At 40.2% G+C, this 19,179-nt stretch overlaps 1 protein-coding gene and 1 non-coding gene across 2 annotated transcripts; both read right to left on the minus strand.

Moving 5' to 3' along the window:
- Positions 1–3,752: 3,752 nt before the first annotated feature.
- trnav-cac (transfer RNA valine (anticodon CAC)) lies at positions 3,753–3,825 on the minus strand. The gene has a single exon. It is a non-coding gene; the product is annotated as a tRNA-Val (tRNA).
- A 2,575-nt stretch (positions 3,826–6,400) lies between these two features.
- On the minus strand, positions 6,401–11,788 carry LOC128376880 (microtubule-associated serine/threonine-protein kinase 3-like). Its single transcript, XM_053336735.1, has 11 exons — positions 11,609–11,788; positions 11,391–11,476; positions 11,024–11,232; positions 10,752–10,890; positions 10,524–10,656; positions 10,274–10,439; positions 9,846–9,947; positions 9,634–9,756; positions 9,348–9,514; positions 9,127–9,241; positions 6,401–6,414 (listed from the first exon to the last, which is right to left on the minus strand). The coding sequence occupies exons 1-11, from the start codon at positions 11,786–11,788 to the stop codon at positions 6,401–6,403; spliced, it is 1,434 nt and encodes a 477-aa protein (XP_053192710.1).
- Positions 11,789–19,179: the final 7,391 nt, after the last annotated feature.

The following is a 19,179-nucleotide window of genomic DNA, read 5'->3' on the forward strand; positions in this document are numbered from 1 at the left end:
ACAAGGACTGTGTCTTCCTGTGCTTCCACAAAGGCAACAGTCTCAGATGATGCATCTAGGATGGTGAGATACAAACCAGAGAGGCATGTGAAATAAAGACATTACAGTAATGAACATTGCTTAACATAGTTTTTCTCATAGCGCTTAAGCAAATGAAACATCTATCTGCAGGAAGACATGGGGCTGCTGTTATCCCTGGCTCCACAGAAGAATAGTGGGAGACAGGCTTTCTGTGTGCTTTGAAAAGAAATCGCACCAAAAGTAAAAAAAAAAAAAAAACAAGCAAATCAGAAAGCAGATATTACCATTACATCATTACATAGCATTACTTGTCAGGTGAGTAGTGTAGATAAAGCAATTAAAAATGGATTTGGATTAGTCAGAATGTAACTGATGTTTATGTGCACTATGAGGTCTACTTATGTGAAAATGTCATACTTTGTCTCCACACATTGGGTGCTTGTTCCTCAATCCCAAGCTGTGGGGCGATGGCAAGCAGCTGAGGGGGGACCGGCAATGGGGCCTTCACTGTGGCTTTGGGATAAATAGATTTTTAAAATGAAACATAATACAGTTGGAACAGCATAATAGATGGATTAAAGTGAGAATAAAGTAAATAAATAAATACCTTTCACAGAAGAAATGGTCACAGGGGGGTCCTCAGGCTCAGCAGGTCTGGAAACAGTAGCTGTAGGATTTGTCCTACGTGCTGTTGAAAACAAATCAGTGTCATTTTCCCTACACAAGTTTGTTATTGATATACTATATACATGTGTTTAGGCCTTATGCATCTGTCTTTACCTGTTGTCTCTGTGGCAGGAGTAGGGCAAATAGTAAAGGGTGAAATTACCCTGTTTTTAATTATTATTTTGTGTCACTACTTATTTATAATAGAAAATCAGGTATTTAACCGCATTTAAAATCTTTAAAATAGGTAAAGCACAGACACAGTATCAATATAAAGTAAAAATACCAGCTGTCAATCAAAGATGTGGCATGTTAACCAATATCTAACCTAGTTTTTCTGAGCCACCATGGATTTTACATGCCAAATCCTTAAACAACTTAAAAGCATGCAAAAAAGGAAAACACTTACCTTCATCGCTGACAAGTTAATTCCTTAGGTTAGTGGGAGAACAAAAGAACACGAACATCAGAACATGTCAGAACACGACCAAAATAACAAACTAGTTGACTGAGAACAGTAATGTCAGGTGAATTCTGGTGACAGAATCCTCCTTCCACACTGATGGAGACACATCTGTGGCTCTGGACACGGCTGCTGGAGACACATCTGTGGCTCTGGACACGGCTGCTGGAGACACATCTGTGGCTCTGGACACGGCTGCTGGAGACACATCTGTGGCTCTGGACACGGCTGCTGGTGGACCTGAAAGCACAGGTAACATTAGGCTTTTATCGTGTACAGAAGAAAGAAATGTTTTTACAATTTCCTGTATTTATTACTATAAATTAGATCCACCTACGTTGTGCGGTGACAAATTTAGATGGAGACACATTTAACATCCCTCTCTCCAGCTCCTCATCCTCCTCCATCGCTATGAGATAACGCAACAATGACAACAATAACATTAATAATGTGTAAAGTACATTAAATGCATATTGTTGCATATTTTGTGAGCTCACCTAGAGTTCTACATGTAGGTGTGGAGGCAGCTGCTGTGGTGGAGGTTTCTGCAGCTGGTGGACAGGACTCAGGCATCTGTTGCTTGAGCAGGTACTGCTGCAGGTTGTGCATCTTGCTGTTTTTGACACACTTAACACCTAAGATGAAGGCAGCATAACCGTCTGCCCTACTCTCCCAGATCTGCCTCCAGGTGTCCTTGGCCCTGGCTCCAAATCCAACAAGAGTGTCGGCCTCTGAGGCCACCGGTGCTGCAGGCTGCCTGGAGCGAAGAAATGTCCTCAGGTCTTCAATTTCTTTGAAGCCCCTGGCATATTCTAAAAAGGAGAGAAGGCTGTCCTTGCCGTGTCCCTGTGGGTGGAAGCTTCCATCTCTCTCCTCCTCGTCGACCTTGTTGATGAGGTAGATGGTGTAGCCAACATCGTTCTCCAGGAGCCAGCGGTAGGTTTTCCCCTTGTACTTGCCAAACTGAAGAACATACTCCCCCATCACCTCTTGTCGGTCAGACACATCCCCTCCCCCCTGAAGGACAACAGTGAGAGCCTCATTCCTCACCAAGTCATGTTTCTGAGGAGGAGACCTGTCCTGAAGTGCCCGATTGTTTTTGAGCCTCATGGCCTCATCAGAGGGGTCCTGTCGTAGATGGCCCGATGGACCCTTCCTGAAGGAGACCTTCATCCTTCCAGGGAAGAAGTTGACAGTCTTCTTCATAATTTCCTGTACACAACAAAACACCATGCATATTACATAGTAATAATTAAAATGACAGAATTACATTCATAATGACTAGGTAATATAATTGTGTACTAACAGTTATAGATATCTTTACATTACACAGACAGGCATACAGACAGATAGATAGATTGGAGGACACAATGTATTAATGTAACAGCTAATAACAGTAATAAAAGATTCATTTCGTCATAGCAATTAAACTTTGCAAACTCCCATCTAACATGTGCAGGATAGACATGCTGTAGTATCTGTTCATTCATTATACATCTTCACTATGCTTGTAGAAAGATATTCACAGAGAACTGATGAATATCAGCAATTATGGCATTAAAGGCTTCAGACTGATTATCAAAGGGACAAAGAAATAAATAAGGATGTTTATGGTGGTAGTGTCAGCAAAAGATACATTGACATCGCTTCCAGTTGTACAATACAAATTATTATTATTAATAATAATGCATTTTATTTGGAGTTCACAGACGCTTTGAACAAGTTAAAACAGCAGCACAGGTAACATCAGATAACACTAAAACACACTGAAAGCACAAGGTAGTACAATAATCACATATTCTAGTATGCATTTATAAAAAAATGTAAGTTTTTTACTTTTACGTGATATATACTCACCTAACGTTAACGTAACGTTACTACCTAACAACAAATAGAGTTAAAACCTGTCAAGGCGAAGACAACATGTAAACAAACATATAGCTAGTTTGCTCATACAGTAACTAAGGAGCTAAGGTTGAATTACAAATTAACGTTAATTTCATCGGCCAGACTTACGTTTAATAAGTTTGACGTTTTGTTGTTACTGTTTTTGTAAAAGATGTCGACCACTTGCTCAATGCTGCCGCTTCTCACTCTTCCCTCTGTAAACAGTTCCTTACACTTACCCACAATGTGGAAACAGCGCCACCAAAATCCCGCTTGTGGCCAAAAATATATTACATCCGTAGTGATAAGAACTACCGGTACCATAGAGAATGAATGGAAAAAGTTAAGGGAGTTAAGCTCTACTATTCTCGGTCCAGGCGCGGAAGACCGGGGTTCGATTCCCCGACGGGGAGAATTTGCTTTTCTACCAGCTGTTCATGATTTACCAACACTAACAAAACCAACATATCAACATCATGCATGAGCCTCGCTGTCAAATGCAGTGAATGATAAACCTTTATTATTCACAAGTAATGTGGCAAATATAAGTACTACTAGTATTACTCTAAATAAAATAACAAAAAAATATTTATTTGTGTGTATATATGTGTTTGTTTGTGTCCGTATTGTATGAATTTCTACAAAGTTTATATTTTTAATTATTTATTTTTTCTACGTTGAATTTATATTTTGAAGAGAAAACATGGTCAAAGGATGTTTCCGCCCGGTTTCGAACCGGGGACCTTTCGCGTGTGAGGCGAACGTGATAACCACTACACTACGGAAACTCATATAAACACATATAGAACTGTATTGTAAAACTTAGGCCATAAGTACATAAGACTTTATTAAGTTCTTCGGGTGAGAAGAGTGCCAGGCCATCTTTTTAAACCAAAAGCATAACTTTTATGTTAAGCTGTGAAATACTACAGCAAAGATATGCAAAATGACGGTGAGCAAACTGTGTGGTGGGGGTCCTCTAATACACTGTTTTCAACCTTTTTTCAGCCAAGGTACATTTTTTTCATTGAAAAAATCACAAGGCACACCGCTTACTGAAAATGTTAAAAAATGAAACTCTGTAGCCTATATTAACAATATAAAGTCATTCATGTCAAAGTTTCTTGAATAGGAATAAAATAAACACCAAGAAAAAGGTATTTTATGATCTTATATATTTCTTCTTTCAAATAAAAAGTGCAATTAACAATATAGTAGGGCTGGACGATTATGGCAAAAATAATAATCACGATTATTTTAATTGATATTGAAATCGCGATTATCAAAACATGATTATTCATTGTTACAGCCATTTATTTATTTGTTATTTTTTGTTGTTTCACACTGTTGGTACTGGGGGTGGCAATGTGCTAACTTCCTGCAGGAGTGCATTTATACGGCCTGGCTAATGTGTGTGTACTGAGGCAAAAAGATTTTGACCGTGGCTGAGGTTGGCTGAGGTTTAGGAGCAAGTAGCAATATTAAGATAATAGCCTACATGATCACAAACCTGAGGTGCTGTACATTTGCTGCTTATGTTAAGCAATAAATGAAGAAAAGCAATGAGAAGTGTTTGTACCTTGTTTTCTGAGAGCCAGCCTGACGCGCGTCAATTAATTGCACCTGCGCGCGCACACACACCTGCAGTAAGAGTCAGTGTAGCTTACATTCATAGATTTGAAAACATTTGAGCATAAACGCACCAATTAAACACACTAGGAAACTACTACAATGTCAGGCGGGATCCAAACTGAAATATTTAAAAAGGATGGACCGTGCAGAGTAAGAGATGTAATGTTAAACTAGCTAGCATGTCAAAAGCTTAACCACATGCGCTAACGTTACCGGGCAGCCTCGCATCTCAATAACACTAATGAAATATGTAACGCCACTAAAATGTGTCCATGCAGGCGCAGCCTCGGTTTAATTAAGGGTCAAAACTTCACAGTACAGACCTACAAATCTTTGGCAGCGCTCACCTTTTAACTTCTCCGTCAGCTATGCTAGGTTCAAGTTAGGTTTCGCTCTCTCTCTCTCTCTCTCTCTCTCTCTCTCTCTCTCTCTCTGTTTGTGTGTATCTTGCTGGAAAAGAGGGGAGCGTTGGATTTATTCATAGATGCACCGTGCCGGGTGGGACAATAATCGTTTTAACTTGATTATTACGTTTTTGAAATCGTGGAAAGCTAAAATTGATACCGATTAAAATTCAATGAATCATCCAGCCCTAGTATTACATGATTACTCTGCCAGTCACTAGACAGCACCCACACTCGACAATGGCATATTATTTGCAGATAATAATGAATTTGTTTTCAAAAAATATTTTGTAGACCAATTTGGTGAAATTGGATATTTTCTCGCGGCACACCTGACGATCTCTCACGGCAGTTGAAAAACACTGCTCTAACAGGTAGGAGGGGCCCTTTACATGTCTGTGACACGGCCCACTGTCAGTCCCTCCATCATCATTATTACAGTCCTATGCTCACATGTGACTACATGGCTGGTTGAAGAATGGGATGCTATCCTATAACAGTGTGTGACTGTGGTAGTTAAGAATTTAAAAATAATTTGATTTTCCTTTTCAGCGTTATGCCTTGTGTTCCACTTTCTTCACATATAATTTCATTGTTATTTCAACTAGATTGCTAAGGTTATTACTGTGGAGAATATGCAGCCAGAGTGTAAATAATAAATAGGTAATGTGTGTTCTTTGTCTGGGTTGATTATGCGTCGATCTACTAGTAATGCCTCAGGGCTTCAGTAGGGGGATTCGCGCTACTTCCTCACTCAATACAGACGAGTGAAGGCAAGAGCATTCATCTCTCTTCCCTCACTATTTTCCCTGTTTAAGGTAATTACCGTACACAAAGCACTATAAATCTAGTGACACACGTTGTTAATAATTGTTATGTTGTCATGGTTGCTAATTGTGAGAGGAAGAGGTGAATTTTGTACTTTTATGTTTTTAAAGAGTTTCTGGCTAACTCCGTCACCGTGTTAGCTAGCTACTGTTATTGTCCCGCTTTCGCGCCTGACTGTTCCGCCATCTTCTATATTTGAGCTTGTTACTGAGGGATTTTCTGTAAGATGTTATTGTTGTTTTATTACTGTAACAAGTTCTGTATATAATTAAGACTCAATACAGACGAGTGTAGGCAAGAGCAGAGTGCGTGTTCATTCATCCCTCTTCCCTCACTATTTTCCCTGTTTAAGGGCACAACATGACCAGTCAGGTGACCAGCATGAGGAGCAGGTGCCAGGCTGTTGTAGTTGTGTATTGTTCTTCTACACACTACTGAGGCTCCTGTTTGTTAAATGAATAAATTGTTAAACTGCCAATATGTCTGGTTTCTTTAGACTTCAGTCATCCAATCCTAACAACACCAAATAAGAGTCAATAGCAGAATAAGCTGATCGGCATTGGCAGAGATTTGCCAAATTTTTCATGGACGCAACCCACAGACTCAGCTCTGCTGCTCATCCCATAAATACATGTTCCATACAATTGTTGCACCATTTAAAAAGGGAAATAAACAGGCTTTCCAACGGTATAAGATTTATTACCAAGAAGCATTGTTACAACAAAGAAATAATCTACCAAACACAAATATACTTACTTTTTGTACTATGTTTATTTCCTTGCTTTGCATGCATTTTGATTTGGTCTCACACTTTGAGATGCCTCTATTATTAATGTTTGTATAATTTATTCTTTTCTTTTTTTCTTGATGTCCTGTTACATCAGCAGATGAGCAGTTTCCGTAGTGTAGTGGTTATCATGTTCGCCTAACACGCGAAGGAAACAAATCTTTGCTTGCACTCACTCTGAGTTAAGATATAAAAAAGACCAAATAGTAATTTGTATACAAAAGAGTGTGAAACATTTCATTGATGGTGTTTTCTCTAAAATTCAGAATAAATAAAACCTCACAGCTGATAAACTTTGTTTAAAACAAATTTGATGTCTAATAAACTCCTTTGTTCAAGCATTTTAAATATAGTTCTGTTTTTATTGATTTAAACCTCAATATATTTCTGTTTACAATGTACAACACTAATTAAAAATATGTTCTTCTTTTTTTTTTTTAAATAAGAGTAAATGTACTTATTTACCATGACTTTATTTCTGTGTGTGAATGATACAGGTTTATATCTTGGCTGTATTTGACAGGGAGGTTCATGCATGATGTTGTTAATGTGTTGGTTTTGTTAGTGTTGGTAAATAATGAACAGTGGGTAAAAAAGCAAATCTTCCCCGTCGGGGAATTGAACCCGTGACAGGCAGAGATACTGTCCACTATACTAACGAGGAATTGAACCATCAACCCCTATTAGCATTTATTTAAGTACTAATTATTATGGTTGCTGATAATATTTGAATTCAGGACAGCTCTTCATCCCTTGTATGAATTCTTTATGAATAATAATAATTATTATTATTAATGTTGTTGTGATTGTTATTGCTATTTTGTGTAGGTTTTGATGCTCCGTGGAAACACAGTGCTGTGATAGGCCCACTGATTTTTTTTTTAAATTATGAGATAAAATATGATAGATGTAATATTAGATTTTATGTTGAATAATTGACATGTTATGTTACTTTGTGATCTGATGAAAATGTCCTACAGTACAGTGAAGACTGTAAACTTCATTTAACTGGAGGAAATATGGAGTGGAGGGAAATCATATGTTTTAATGTCATTAATGTCTTCAGGGGTCAGTATCACATCTTCTTTTCTCTATGAATCATGTTTAGATATTATCACACACTTTCCTGAAAATACTTCTGTTCTGTACATACTAGCATTCAACTGACACATGTTTCTGTTGATGAACTTATTATTTCAATCAAAGAGTGTGTGAGTTCTCAGTCTTGTAATAAGTGTTTTTTGTCTGTAGTTTTATTAGACACATGCTGTAGATGATCATGGAGGTCTCTACACAGTGATGAGGACACATTCACAAACTCTTCACATTTTATTCAACTGTTATATAAAAGTTATGTTATTACATAACTGCCCCCCCCCCCAGCTTTACATCACTGATATAGTTTTGTTGTGTGCTTTATTTCACTGCTTCATTCAGCTGCTGTCATCCTAAATGACTCTTAATATGTTCAGTTCACAAAGCTGATCTCCAACCAGTGTTTTTTTATTTTTTTATTTTATTTTTTTAAAGTTGCAAGGACAGTAAAGAAAAAGGAAAATAAGATAATGAACAGACAAGACAAAGCAAGCTATGGAAGTATATCGCTGCCACGCCAGAAAAAGAAAAATCAGTATCAGTAAACATCCAAAGTTCATTGTTAGAATTATTATTATTATTATTACATTATTATTATTATCATTATTATTATCCATATTATTATCATTATTATTATCATTATCAGTATTATTATAACAATATACTATTTATCTCTTTAATGCTGATCTGTTTCTCTTTTTCTGGTGTGGCAGCAATACGTTTCCATAGCAACAGAAAAATAAACTAGAAAAAGTAAAGAGAATATACAAAGACTGCAACTTCTCCTCCTCCTCCTCCTAATTGTCTCTCGGCCTCTTTGAGCGAGCTGTTGTTGCTGCTTGTCTCCGACCTCCTCCACACACTCCTCCTCTTCCTCCTCCTCTTCCTCCTCTTGCTTGTCCACGACCTACTCTACACTCTCCTCCTCCTCCTCACAGGACAGCACATGACGCGTCTTAAAGTTCTCATGCACCTCCTAAAAACTTCCCCACACATGTTGTTGTTGGCAGCAGCAGGAGGAGGAAGAGAAGAAGTCAAGTCTTTCTCTTCAACATCTGGCCTCTGTTCCTTTATGTCTCTATTTTCAAGGAGACCAGTGTCAATTTTTTGTGGGACACGATGAAGGGATGGTGATCGAACAGTGTCTAATGTTTTTCTCTGTCTTCTATTTGGTCCTCTCCTCCTCTTCCACATACACCGCCTTCTTTTCTTCATCCTCCACTTCTTTCTCTCGCTCCTCCTCCTCGGTGGTCTGTGTGTTTGTTCCTCCTTCTCCTCACTGGACTGTTGGTCCCCAAAGCCGTCATCTGGCTCCTGTTCATAATAATAATCACTAAACTTACCTTCATAGTTAAACTCATCATCGTCCTCTTCCTCCTCGTACTCCTCCACCAGTCTTGTTACAACGATCTGGTTGAAGGGGATTGGAGCCGACAGATGTTCCGGGCTGCCGTAAACCTGCAGTTTCAAAAGAAAAGCGTCAAAATGATGATTTTCTTGTTTGTATTTGATAGTGAGAAATGGATTTACAGTGTCAAACAGCAGCTGGATTTAAAAAGTGTACCTCAGTGAATCGGTGGGCCACTGAGCAGAGGTACGGCAGCTTTACGGTTGGTTCCTGGTTCACCTGGTTCTCCTGGTCACCTTGGTTCTCTTGGTTCTCCTTGTCACCCTGGTTCTCCTGGTTCTCCTGGTTCTCCCGGTCCTCCTGGCACTGCTGGGCTATGCTGGCTGTAGAAACCACAGCAACAACCATCATGCATTAAGTTAAAGAAAAGAGAAAATAGTGTGTGTGTGTGTGTGTGTGTGTGTGTGTGTGTGTGTGTGTGTGTGTGTGTGTTGGCACTTACAATTAAAATGACTGGTGTCCTCCTCAGTCCTCAGCTGGGGGATGAATGGAGGCTCTTCATCCATGAGGAATCTCCAGCAGACACCTTTAAAAAACGGGTGAGCCTTCACCTCTCCGGATCCTCCTGGAGAATAAGTGAGACAAACAAAATTATGAATGAGCTCCCATCCTGTCTCTATCCACGTCTTCATCATTAGTGAATGTGACACTAACCTGTCCCCAGACGTCTTTTGGCATTTTTCTCCAGGAGAAGGCTGATTAGGTCCTGTGCAACAGTTCCTTGGGCTGCTTCCCCCTCCGGCCAGATGATGTCATCTGAGAAAAAACAAAAAGCACATATCAGTAATCCAATAACAGAATTAAAAGTTTAACTTCATCATAAAAAACAACAACAACAAAAACACTGAATCTTAAAACAAGTTTAAAGTAAAAGAAACAAGAAATTCAACCATGTGTCAGTCTTACTTTTGGTATAAAATGATGCAAATGTCATTTCAAATGACATAAAACCAACTATTAAATGTACATTTGAACAAATCTGATGCTGCTTTTAAAACTATGTTGAAGACATTTTTGAACATCTTGACAACCCTTATTTGTCACTGAGCCAGAAAGAGATGAACTGAAGTAAAGATTCTTACCTTGAACCACGTGGTCACAAAGGTCATCAACGTCAGTCCCGTCAAATGGAGTTTCACCCACCAGAAACTCATACAGGATGATACCTAGGGCCCACCAGTCCACAGGTTTCCCGTACCCCACCTCTAGTATGGCCTCTGGGGCCATATAACAAGGAGTGCCCGCTGTCTGAAGGGAGGAAACACAAAATGATTAGAACAAGGATCCAGGTTTGAGCTCAAATTGCACAGAAGAGAAAAATCAAAGACTTACTTCTTCGTCCGTGATTTCCTGCACGATCCTCATAATTGGTGCTTGCTCAACATCTTGCGCTATGTTGAGTCGACCTATCTTTGAGAGGCCAAAATCAGCCACCTTGATGTGGCCGGTTGAAGTGATCAACATGCTATAACAGAGAAAGGCAGAAACATGTCTCATGTTAGATTACATACCAAACTCTAACTCTACATGTCAGATTGATGGGACAGATTTATGACTCACTTTGCAGGTTTCAGGTCTCTGTGAATGATCCCATAGCTGTGGAGATATTCTAGGGCCATGGTGGTCTCTGCTACGTAGATCCGGCTCATCTTTGTGGAAAAGCGCTTCCGTTCCTCCAGCAAGGAGGCACAATCCCCACCTAGAAGGACAGGAGACATGTTCTCAGTGTGTGTTGGGTGGGTAGCATGGATGGGCTCCATAGATAATAGAGGAAAGTCAGTTTAAAGCTCATTTATCTGTTCTATCCCTGTCTAAACAAACAACCTTCTTACCTGCTACATACTCCATCACTATACGGAGGTCTCTGTTGGTCTCAAACGCGCAAAACATTGAGACAATGTACTCGTTTTCTGTGTAAGAGAGGATGGCTCTCTCCACCAACACCTGCCTAATGTCTTGCTCTCTCTTCAGGTTCCTCCAGTTGATGATTTTCATAGCAAATGCTTTCCTGGTTGCTCTGTGGCGCACAAGGTTCACAGATCTGCACAAGAAGGAAAAGGAAACATGATCAGCTTCTACTACTGAACATCAGCTCTGATTTAACAAGAAACTAAAACATGTATGACGTTTCTCTGTGTTTGGACTGAACTCTGTGTGGAGTCCAAACAGTCTGTTAGAATGTAAAGAAGTCTTACTCACCCAAAGCTGCCACTGCTGAACTGCTTGATGATCTCAAAGTCACCCTCCTCTGGTTTTCTGGGTGGAGGGCAACACACTGAGCGGGTCTAAATCAAACACACAAAAGTTATAAATGAGTCAACTAAACACAATAAAGTATACACTATAAACAAAGGGATGTGTGTGTTTCTTAAAATCAGTTTGGAAAAAAGAAACATGGTTGAAATTGAAACACATACTTCATGGAGGACTTTCTCAAGCTTGTCCTGGAGCTGGATGAAGAACTGAGGACAGATCAGTTGTCTCTGGACGGTGGACTCACATAACATTGAGAGGTCCACTAGCTGCCTCTGAATGAACTTTAAAGCATACGAAGCCTGGAGCAGACCGCTATCGCTGAACTCTGTTACTGTGTTCATTTTCACTGAGACTGATGGAAGGATGGAAGAATTTACAATCAGGATCATTATTACTGTTTTAAGCAGCAGTTAAAAATGAAAGACTGTAAAAGTTACATGAGACAATTTGAAAGGATGAAACCTTAAAAAGTCTGAAATTTGATATTGAAAGTCTAAAAATGTCTTAAAATGTCTGAAATCGTAGGAGTTAAAGTATTACATTTGATTTGAGCGTAATTACATTTGTTCAGTTATTTACGTTATTTATCATTAATATCATTATTTTCTGATTATTTTACATAAAGAAAGAAAGAAAGAAATACTTACTACTGATAGCTGCTGCTGAAGTCTCAAGATAGATGTTTAACTCTCTAAAGTTAGTCTTTTTAGCTTTTAACTCACTGCTACTGAACACAAACCTGACTGTCTTCTGTGCTTCAATAACTGGAATGAACAATCTGTCATCTGCTTACTGAAAGTTCCAAGATTCTATGATGTCATGCATTGTACTGTGATGTCATAAAGCTCATTTACATATGCAAGCCAGCTCATTAGCATATTTTAGAACACTCAGACACACACGCATATATTTCTCCATAAACTCTGCACATGTGTGTTTATTGTTTATTTTCACTTAATAAACATTATCTTTACTAACATTTTAACAGCAACACAGTTCTCCTCCTCAGATTAACAGTATCTCAGAGAAATGTTCTCATCAGGTGTGTCGTCGCTTCAAAAAAGTTTCCAAAAACAGTTTTCAGTTATTTGTTTTGACTTCATATCTTCATTTCAAGAAAAGTTTAAGTTATGTCACAAATCTACTAGAATTATGACTCAGTCACTGATACTGATATTAAAGCCAGTCTTATTGTGACATTATATAAGGAGATATATAATACCTGGTCTGCAGTACTAGTCCTGTACAAATTCTAATATTCAACTGTAATGGAATCAGTACATTATTTTAGTCCTTTTATTTTATTTTAAGTTTAAAGACATGCATACTTTTAAAGATATATAGTTTCCGTAGTGTAGTGGTTATCACGTTCGCCTAACACGCGAAAGGAGACCGGGCGGAAACACTCTTTCTTGGCATCAGAGTTAATATAAAATTGAGCAAATAGTCATCATTCATATGCAGCAGCGTGTGACGCTGGTTATACTACTTGAGGAAAAACCATTGACTGTATAAAACAAAATAAAACAGGGCAAGAACACCACTGATCACCTGTTTGCACACAGCTCCACTGTGTGGGATCAAATAAGGGTCAAAAACATTCTGTACTTGTACAATGATGTTCAAATGTGTAATAAAGTTTTGTGGTTGTAAAAAGATTTTGTGCCCGTGTAAAAACACTTTGTGCATGTGTAACACAGTTTTGAAGGTGTAACAATATTTTGTGCACGTGCACTCTACTACCCATGTGCCACCTACCATCCAATGAAAGAGCAGCCGCGATCTGAGCGCTTAACTTCAGTGGGCACACATCATAATAGTTCCATAGCACACACTGGCACCGACTCCGAGAGAGGAAAACAGAATGGAGCCAAACGGTCCTGCTCAGGTAAGTTCATTAGGGTAGGCATCTAGAGGTATTGGGCCGGCCATTTCGAGATATAGGGAAAGCAACAGTTAAGATGTTGTGTGAGACAAGAGTCAGTAAACCAGTAAACCTGTAACTCCGTTAGCGCTTTTAGCACTTCCGGCCCCTCTTCTAAAACTCAGTACGTTTTTTAATGGGATTTTGATTTTAAAAAACAACGTATTAGTAACGTATTTCTAATGTAGTGTTACAGTTATTAGCTTTCTGATGCTAACGTTAGCTAACTGCTAGTAGTTGAAAATTCACAAGCTGAACACAGTAGCCAAGCTAACAACTTCACATTGATCATTTCTGTTGGATTTTATGAGCACTGCTGGCAAACAGACATTTGGGGTTTTGTGCAATTGTAAAAATATTGACTAAGACGTGTGTTGCTAGTGTAATGTAGCCAGAGTCTGGTTCATCAACTGTCTCTAAGGTAGCTAATGCTAAGTTTGTTCCTTATAATTGTTGCTGCTCTCTTCATAACTGATAGTTTGATTGTGTTAAGGGCAGCAGCATCATGTCTGCTGAGGCAGAGGGGCAGTACCAGTAGAGGAGCCGGTGTGAGCTGCTCAGATGAGGAGTAGGAGAGAAGACACAGAGGTTTGTATCATCTGTGCTTCTATCTATTTGAAGTAAAGTGTAAAATATCAACATAGTGTGAAACACCAGTTTTTCCGGTGTGTCTTCATCATGATTTACTTTTCAGTGTACGTGTTGTTCATCTTTTACAGAGCCTGCTTCAAGACTTTTTGACCTGAGGCCAGGGCTGGTTTATGATGCTCTGATGATGCAGCAGGGCATCATGATGCTCCACCATCCACAGGGGCTCAACAGCCATGCCATACCTACCTCTGACATCTGCAGCAACATGCACCCCACATTTACAGGAACATGCATCATTTAGAGATCAAAGGCAAGTCAGTCCTGTTCAGTAGACTTCCAACGCACCACTCCTGTCATGGCCTGGGCCTGGAAGAGTTCACTTGACACCCGGTTGCCAGTTACCCACTGGGCTTGGTGGAAGTGGAATCCCTCCTGCTGAGAGGTGCCTCTCACAGGGATCCAGATAGGTACAGCAGCCTCCTCGCCCTTGGTGTAGTTAAGCTGCAAGGTGCCACCGTACCTGTAAAGGATTCCTTCCCCCACCTCGGGGTCACTCAGGCAGCCTCTCAGGATGTGGATACGTTGAATCCTCCATATCTTCAACATGGAGGCCTTGAAGAGGAGCACATCATTTGAATCCTTTGCCAGGTGGAAGTGATGTAGGACATCTTCAACCCTCTGCAGCAGTTCTCTGGGCTGTGGTATTTTTGTCCGACAATGTTCTCTGATGTGCTGCTTGGTGGGATTTGCCGGGGAGATTCCGCAGAAGGTGTATGCCTCTTTGAGCTTCTGCAGGTCACTCTGGTCCACAACAACGAAAGCTGCAGAGAGGAACTGGCAGAAGGAACTGTAGAGAGGATGATGCTCAGAGACACACTCCCTGGTAAAGCGCTGCATGCAGTGGAACAAGTCTAACTTAACAGTTATGTCTCTGTTAAACTTGGTCCTTGAGGCACTGCTGTTAGCCAGGGATCCAGAGGTCGCCTTTGCCACGAGAGCCTCTGTGGTCTTCCAGCAGTCCCAGAAGAGGTGCTCCTGAGCCCCAGCGTCCAGGACCTTGAAGGCAGCACAGCAGTCCCTACAACATTAAAAAGAAATGATGTTACAGCTGGAAAATATCTTACTCACAACATATTTTGTACAAAATGAGACTTGTTGTATGAATTTGTAATTATTTAAAAAGTCTGTGACATGAAAACATTTAAACATTTAATTGAATTGAAACTTGTTATGTATACCTGTCCACCCACTGGTAGCCTGCCTTCTCTATCCCAGCAGCGGAGTACCGTCGAGCCAGACCCTCATACATGGGATGAAGAGACCGATCACACTCGGACTGCAGCATCACCCAGGACAGGATCATCCAGTTCTCGTTCATAATGGCATAAGATGACATGGTGCCGGACGACAAGACGACCTTCCTGGCCACTTTGCGAGTGTGATCCGATCTCAGGGCCTGACCGAAAGTCCCCTGCAGCAGCTGAGTCAGAAGCTGCTCCTGCCGCTTATATTCATGCATCAGACAGTCCACCAGGTAGTGTGAAGAAGTGGATACTCCATACCAGCCATCGGAGTATCCACCAAATGGAGCAGGGGTGTCTGTCTGTCTCAGGAGCCCAGTGATGGTTCTCTGGCCGTATAATCCTGCCTCAGCATCCCTGATGTTCTGCACACTGAGCAGGTAGGCCAGGTGAGCTCTCTCATATTTAAGGTGGAGGACCTCTGTCAGCTGCTTTGCCATGTCCTCAGGTGATCTGCCACTACGCCTCATTTCATCCATCACAGACTTGCAGATGGCCTTTTTATATGTGAGGAGAGCTGGCACAATGTTAGTAAATCTTGTCAGCAGCTTCTCCAGCCATTGGGGCTTGTCAGCATGCCAGTACTTTTTACAAGCCTTGCAGGTGAGTAGTGCCTGCAAGGTGCCTCCAAATCAGTCTTCATCCAGATTTTCTGCTGTTGAGAGCAGTTCCACTGGGCAACATCATTATCATACCCGGGGACAGAGGCTGCAGGTTGCTCGACAGGAGGGACTGGACATGGCAGAGCTGCAAAACACAAACAATACAACACAAGAAAACAACTCACAATGAAAAAAGACAGCTCCACATGAATGACAGACAACAAAAAACAAAGCCACAGAAATAAATACCTTCAACAAGGACTGTGTCTTCCTGTGCTTCCACAAAGGCAACAGTCTCAGATGATGCATCTAGGATGGTGAGATACAAACCAGAGAGGCATGTGAAATAAAGACATTACAGTAATGAACATTGCTTAACATAGTTTTTCTCATAGCGCTTAAGCAAATGAAACATCTATCTGCAGGAAGACATGGGGCTGCTGTTATCCCTGGCTCCACAGAAGAATAGTGGGAGACAGGCTTTCTGTGTGCTTTGAAAAGAAATCGCACCAAAAGTAAAAAAAAAAAAAAAACAAGCAAATCAGAAAGCAGATATTACCATTACATCATTACATAGCATTACTTGTCAGGTGAGTAGTGTAGATAAAGCAATTATAAATGGATTTGGATTAGTCAGAATGTAACTGATGTTTATGTGCACTATGAGGTCTACTTATGTGAAAGTGTCATACTTTGTCTCCACACATTGGGTGCTTGTTCCTCAATCCCAAGCTGTGGGGCGATGGCAATGGGGCCTTCACTGTGGCTTTGGGATAAATAGATTTTTAAAATGAAAAATAATACAGTTGGAACAGCATAATAGATGGATTAAAGTGAGAATAAAGTAAATAAATAAATACCTTTCACAGAAGAAATGGTCACAGGGGGGTCCTCAGGCTCAGCAGGTCTGGAAACAGTAGCTGTAGGATTTGTCCTACGTGCTGTTGAAAACAAATCAGTGTCATTTTCCCTACACAAGTTTGTTATTGATATACTATATACATGTGTTTAGGCCTTATGCATCTGTCTTTACCTGTTGTCTCTGTGGCAGGAGTAGGGCAAATAGTAAAGGGTGAAATTACCCTGTTTTTAATTTTTATTTTGTGTCACTACTTATTTATAATAGAAAATCAGGTATTTAACCGCATTTAAAATCTTTAAAATAGGTAAAGCACAGACACAGTATCAATATAAAGTAAAAATACCAGCTGTCAATCAAAGATGTGGCATGTTAACCAATATCTAACCTAGTTTTTCTGAGCCACCATGGTTTTTACATGCCAAATCCTTGAACAACTTAAAAGCATGCAAAAAAGGAAAACACTTAACATCATCGCTGACAAGTTAATTCCTTAGGTTAGTGGGAGAACAAAAGAACACGAACATCAGAACAGGTCAGAACACGACCAAAATAACAAACTAGTTGACTGAGAACAGTAATGTCAGGTGAATTCTGGTGACAGAATCCTCCTTCCACACTGATGGAGAAAAACCTGCTGCTGGAGACACGGCTGCTGGAGACACATCTGTGGCTCTGGACACGGCTGCTGGTGGACCTGAAAGCACAGGTAACATTAGGCTTTTATCATGTACAGAAGAAAGAAATGTTTTTACAATTTCCTGTATTTATTACTATAAATTAGATCCACCTACGTTGTTCGGTGACAAATTTAGATGGAGACACAGTTCTACATGTAGGTGTGGAGGCAGCTGCTGTGGTGGAGGTTTCTGCAGCTGGTGGACAGGACTCAGGCATCTGTTGCTTGAGCAGGTACTGCTGCAGGTTGTGCATCTTGCTGTTTTTGACACACTTAACACCTAAGATGAAGGCAGCATAACCGTCTGCCCTACTCTCCCAGATCTGCCTCCAGGTGTCCTTGGCCCTGGCTCCAAATCCAACAAGAGTGTCGGCCTCTGAGGCCACCGGTGCTGCAGGCTGCCTGGAGCGAAGAAATGTCCTCAGGTCTTCAATTTCTTTGAAGCCCCTGGCATATTCTAAAAAGGAGAGAAGGCTGTCCTTGCCGTGTCCCTGTGGGTGGAAACTTCCATCTCTCTCCTCCTCGTCGACCTTGTTGATGAGGTAGATGGTGTAGCCAACATCGTTCTCCAGGAGCCAGCGGTAGGTTTTCCCCTTGTACTTGCCAAACTGAAGAACATACTCCCCCATCACCTCTTGTCGGTCAGACACATCCCCTCCCCCCTGAAGGACAACAGTGAGAGCCTCATTCCTCACCAAGTCATGTTTCTGAGGAGGAGACCTGTCCTGAAGTGCCCGATTGTTTTTGAGCCTCATGGCCTCATCAGAGGGGTCCTGTCGTAGATGGCCCGATGGACCCTTCCTGAAGGAGACCTTCATCCTTCCAGGGAAGAAGTTGACAGTCTTCTTCATAATTTCCTGTACACAACAAAACACCATGCATATTACATAGTAATAATTAAAATGACAGAATTACATTCATAATGACTAGGTAATATAATTGTGTACTAACAGTTATAGATATCTTTACATTACACAGACAGGCATACAGACAGATAGATAGATTGGAGGACACAATGTATTAATGTAACAGCTAATAACAGTAATAAAAGATTCATTTCGTCATAGCAATTAAACTTTGCAAACTCCCATCTAACATGTGCAGGATAGACATGCTGTAGTATCTGTTCATTCATTATACATCTTCACTATGCTTGTAGAAAGATATTCACAGAGAACTGATGAATATCAGCAATTATGGCATTAAAGGCTTCAGACTGATTATCAAAGGGACAAAGAAATAAATAAGGATGTTTATGGTGGTAGTGTCAGCAAAAGATACATTGACATCGCTTCCAGTTGTACAATACAAATTATTATTATTAATAATAATGCATTTTATTTGGAGTTCACAGACGCTTTGAACAAGTTAAAACAGCAGCACAGGTAACATCAGATAACACTAAAACACACTGAAAACACAAGGTAGTACAATAATCACATATTCTAGTATGCATTTATAAAAAAATGTAAGTTTTTTACTTTTACGTGATATATACTCACCTAACGTTAACGTAACGTTACTACCTAACAACAAATAGAGTTAAAACCTGTCAAGGCGAAGACAACATGTAAACAAACAGATAGCTAGTTTGCTCATACAGTAACTAAGGAGCTAAGGTTGAATTACAAATTAACGTTAATTTCATCGGCCAGACTTACGTTTAATAAGTTTGACGTTTTGTTGTTACTGTTGTTGTAAAAGATGTCGACCACTTGCTCGATGCTGCCGCTTCTCACTCTTCCCTCTGTAAACAGTTCCTTACACTTACCCACA

The sequence above is a fragment of the Scomber japonicus genome, chromosome 17 (genome assembly GCF_027409825.1).
Source record: "Scomber japonicus isolate fScoJap1 chromosome 17, fScoJap1.pri, whole genome shotgun sequence".
Lineage (NCBI taxonomy): Eukaryota > Metazoa > Chordata > Actinopteri > Scombriformes > Scombridae > Scomber > Scomber japonicus.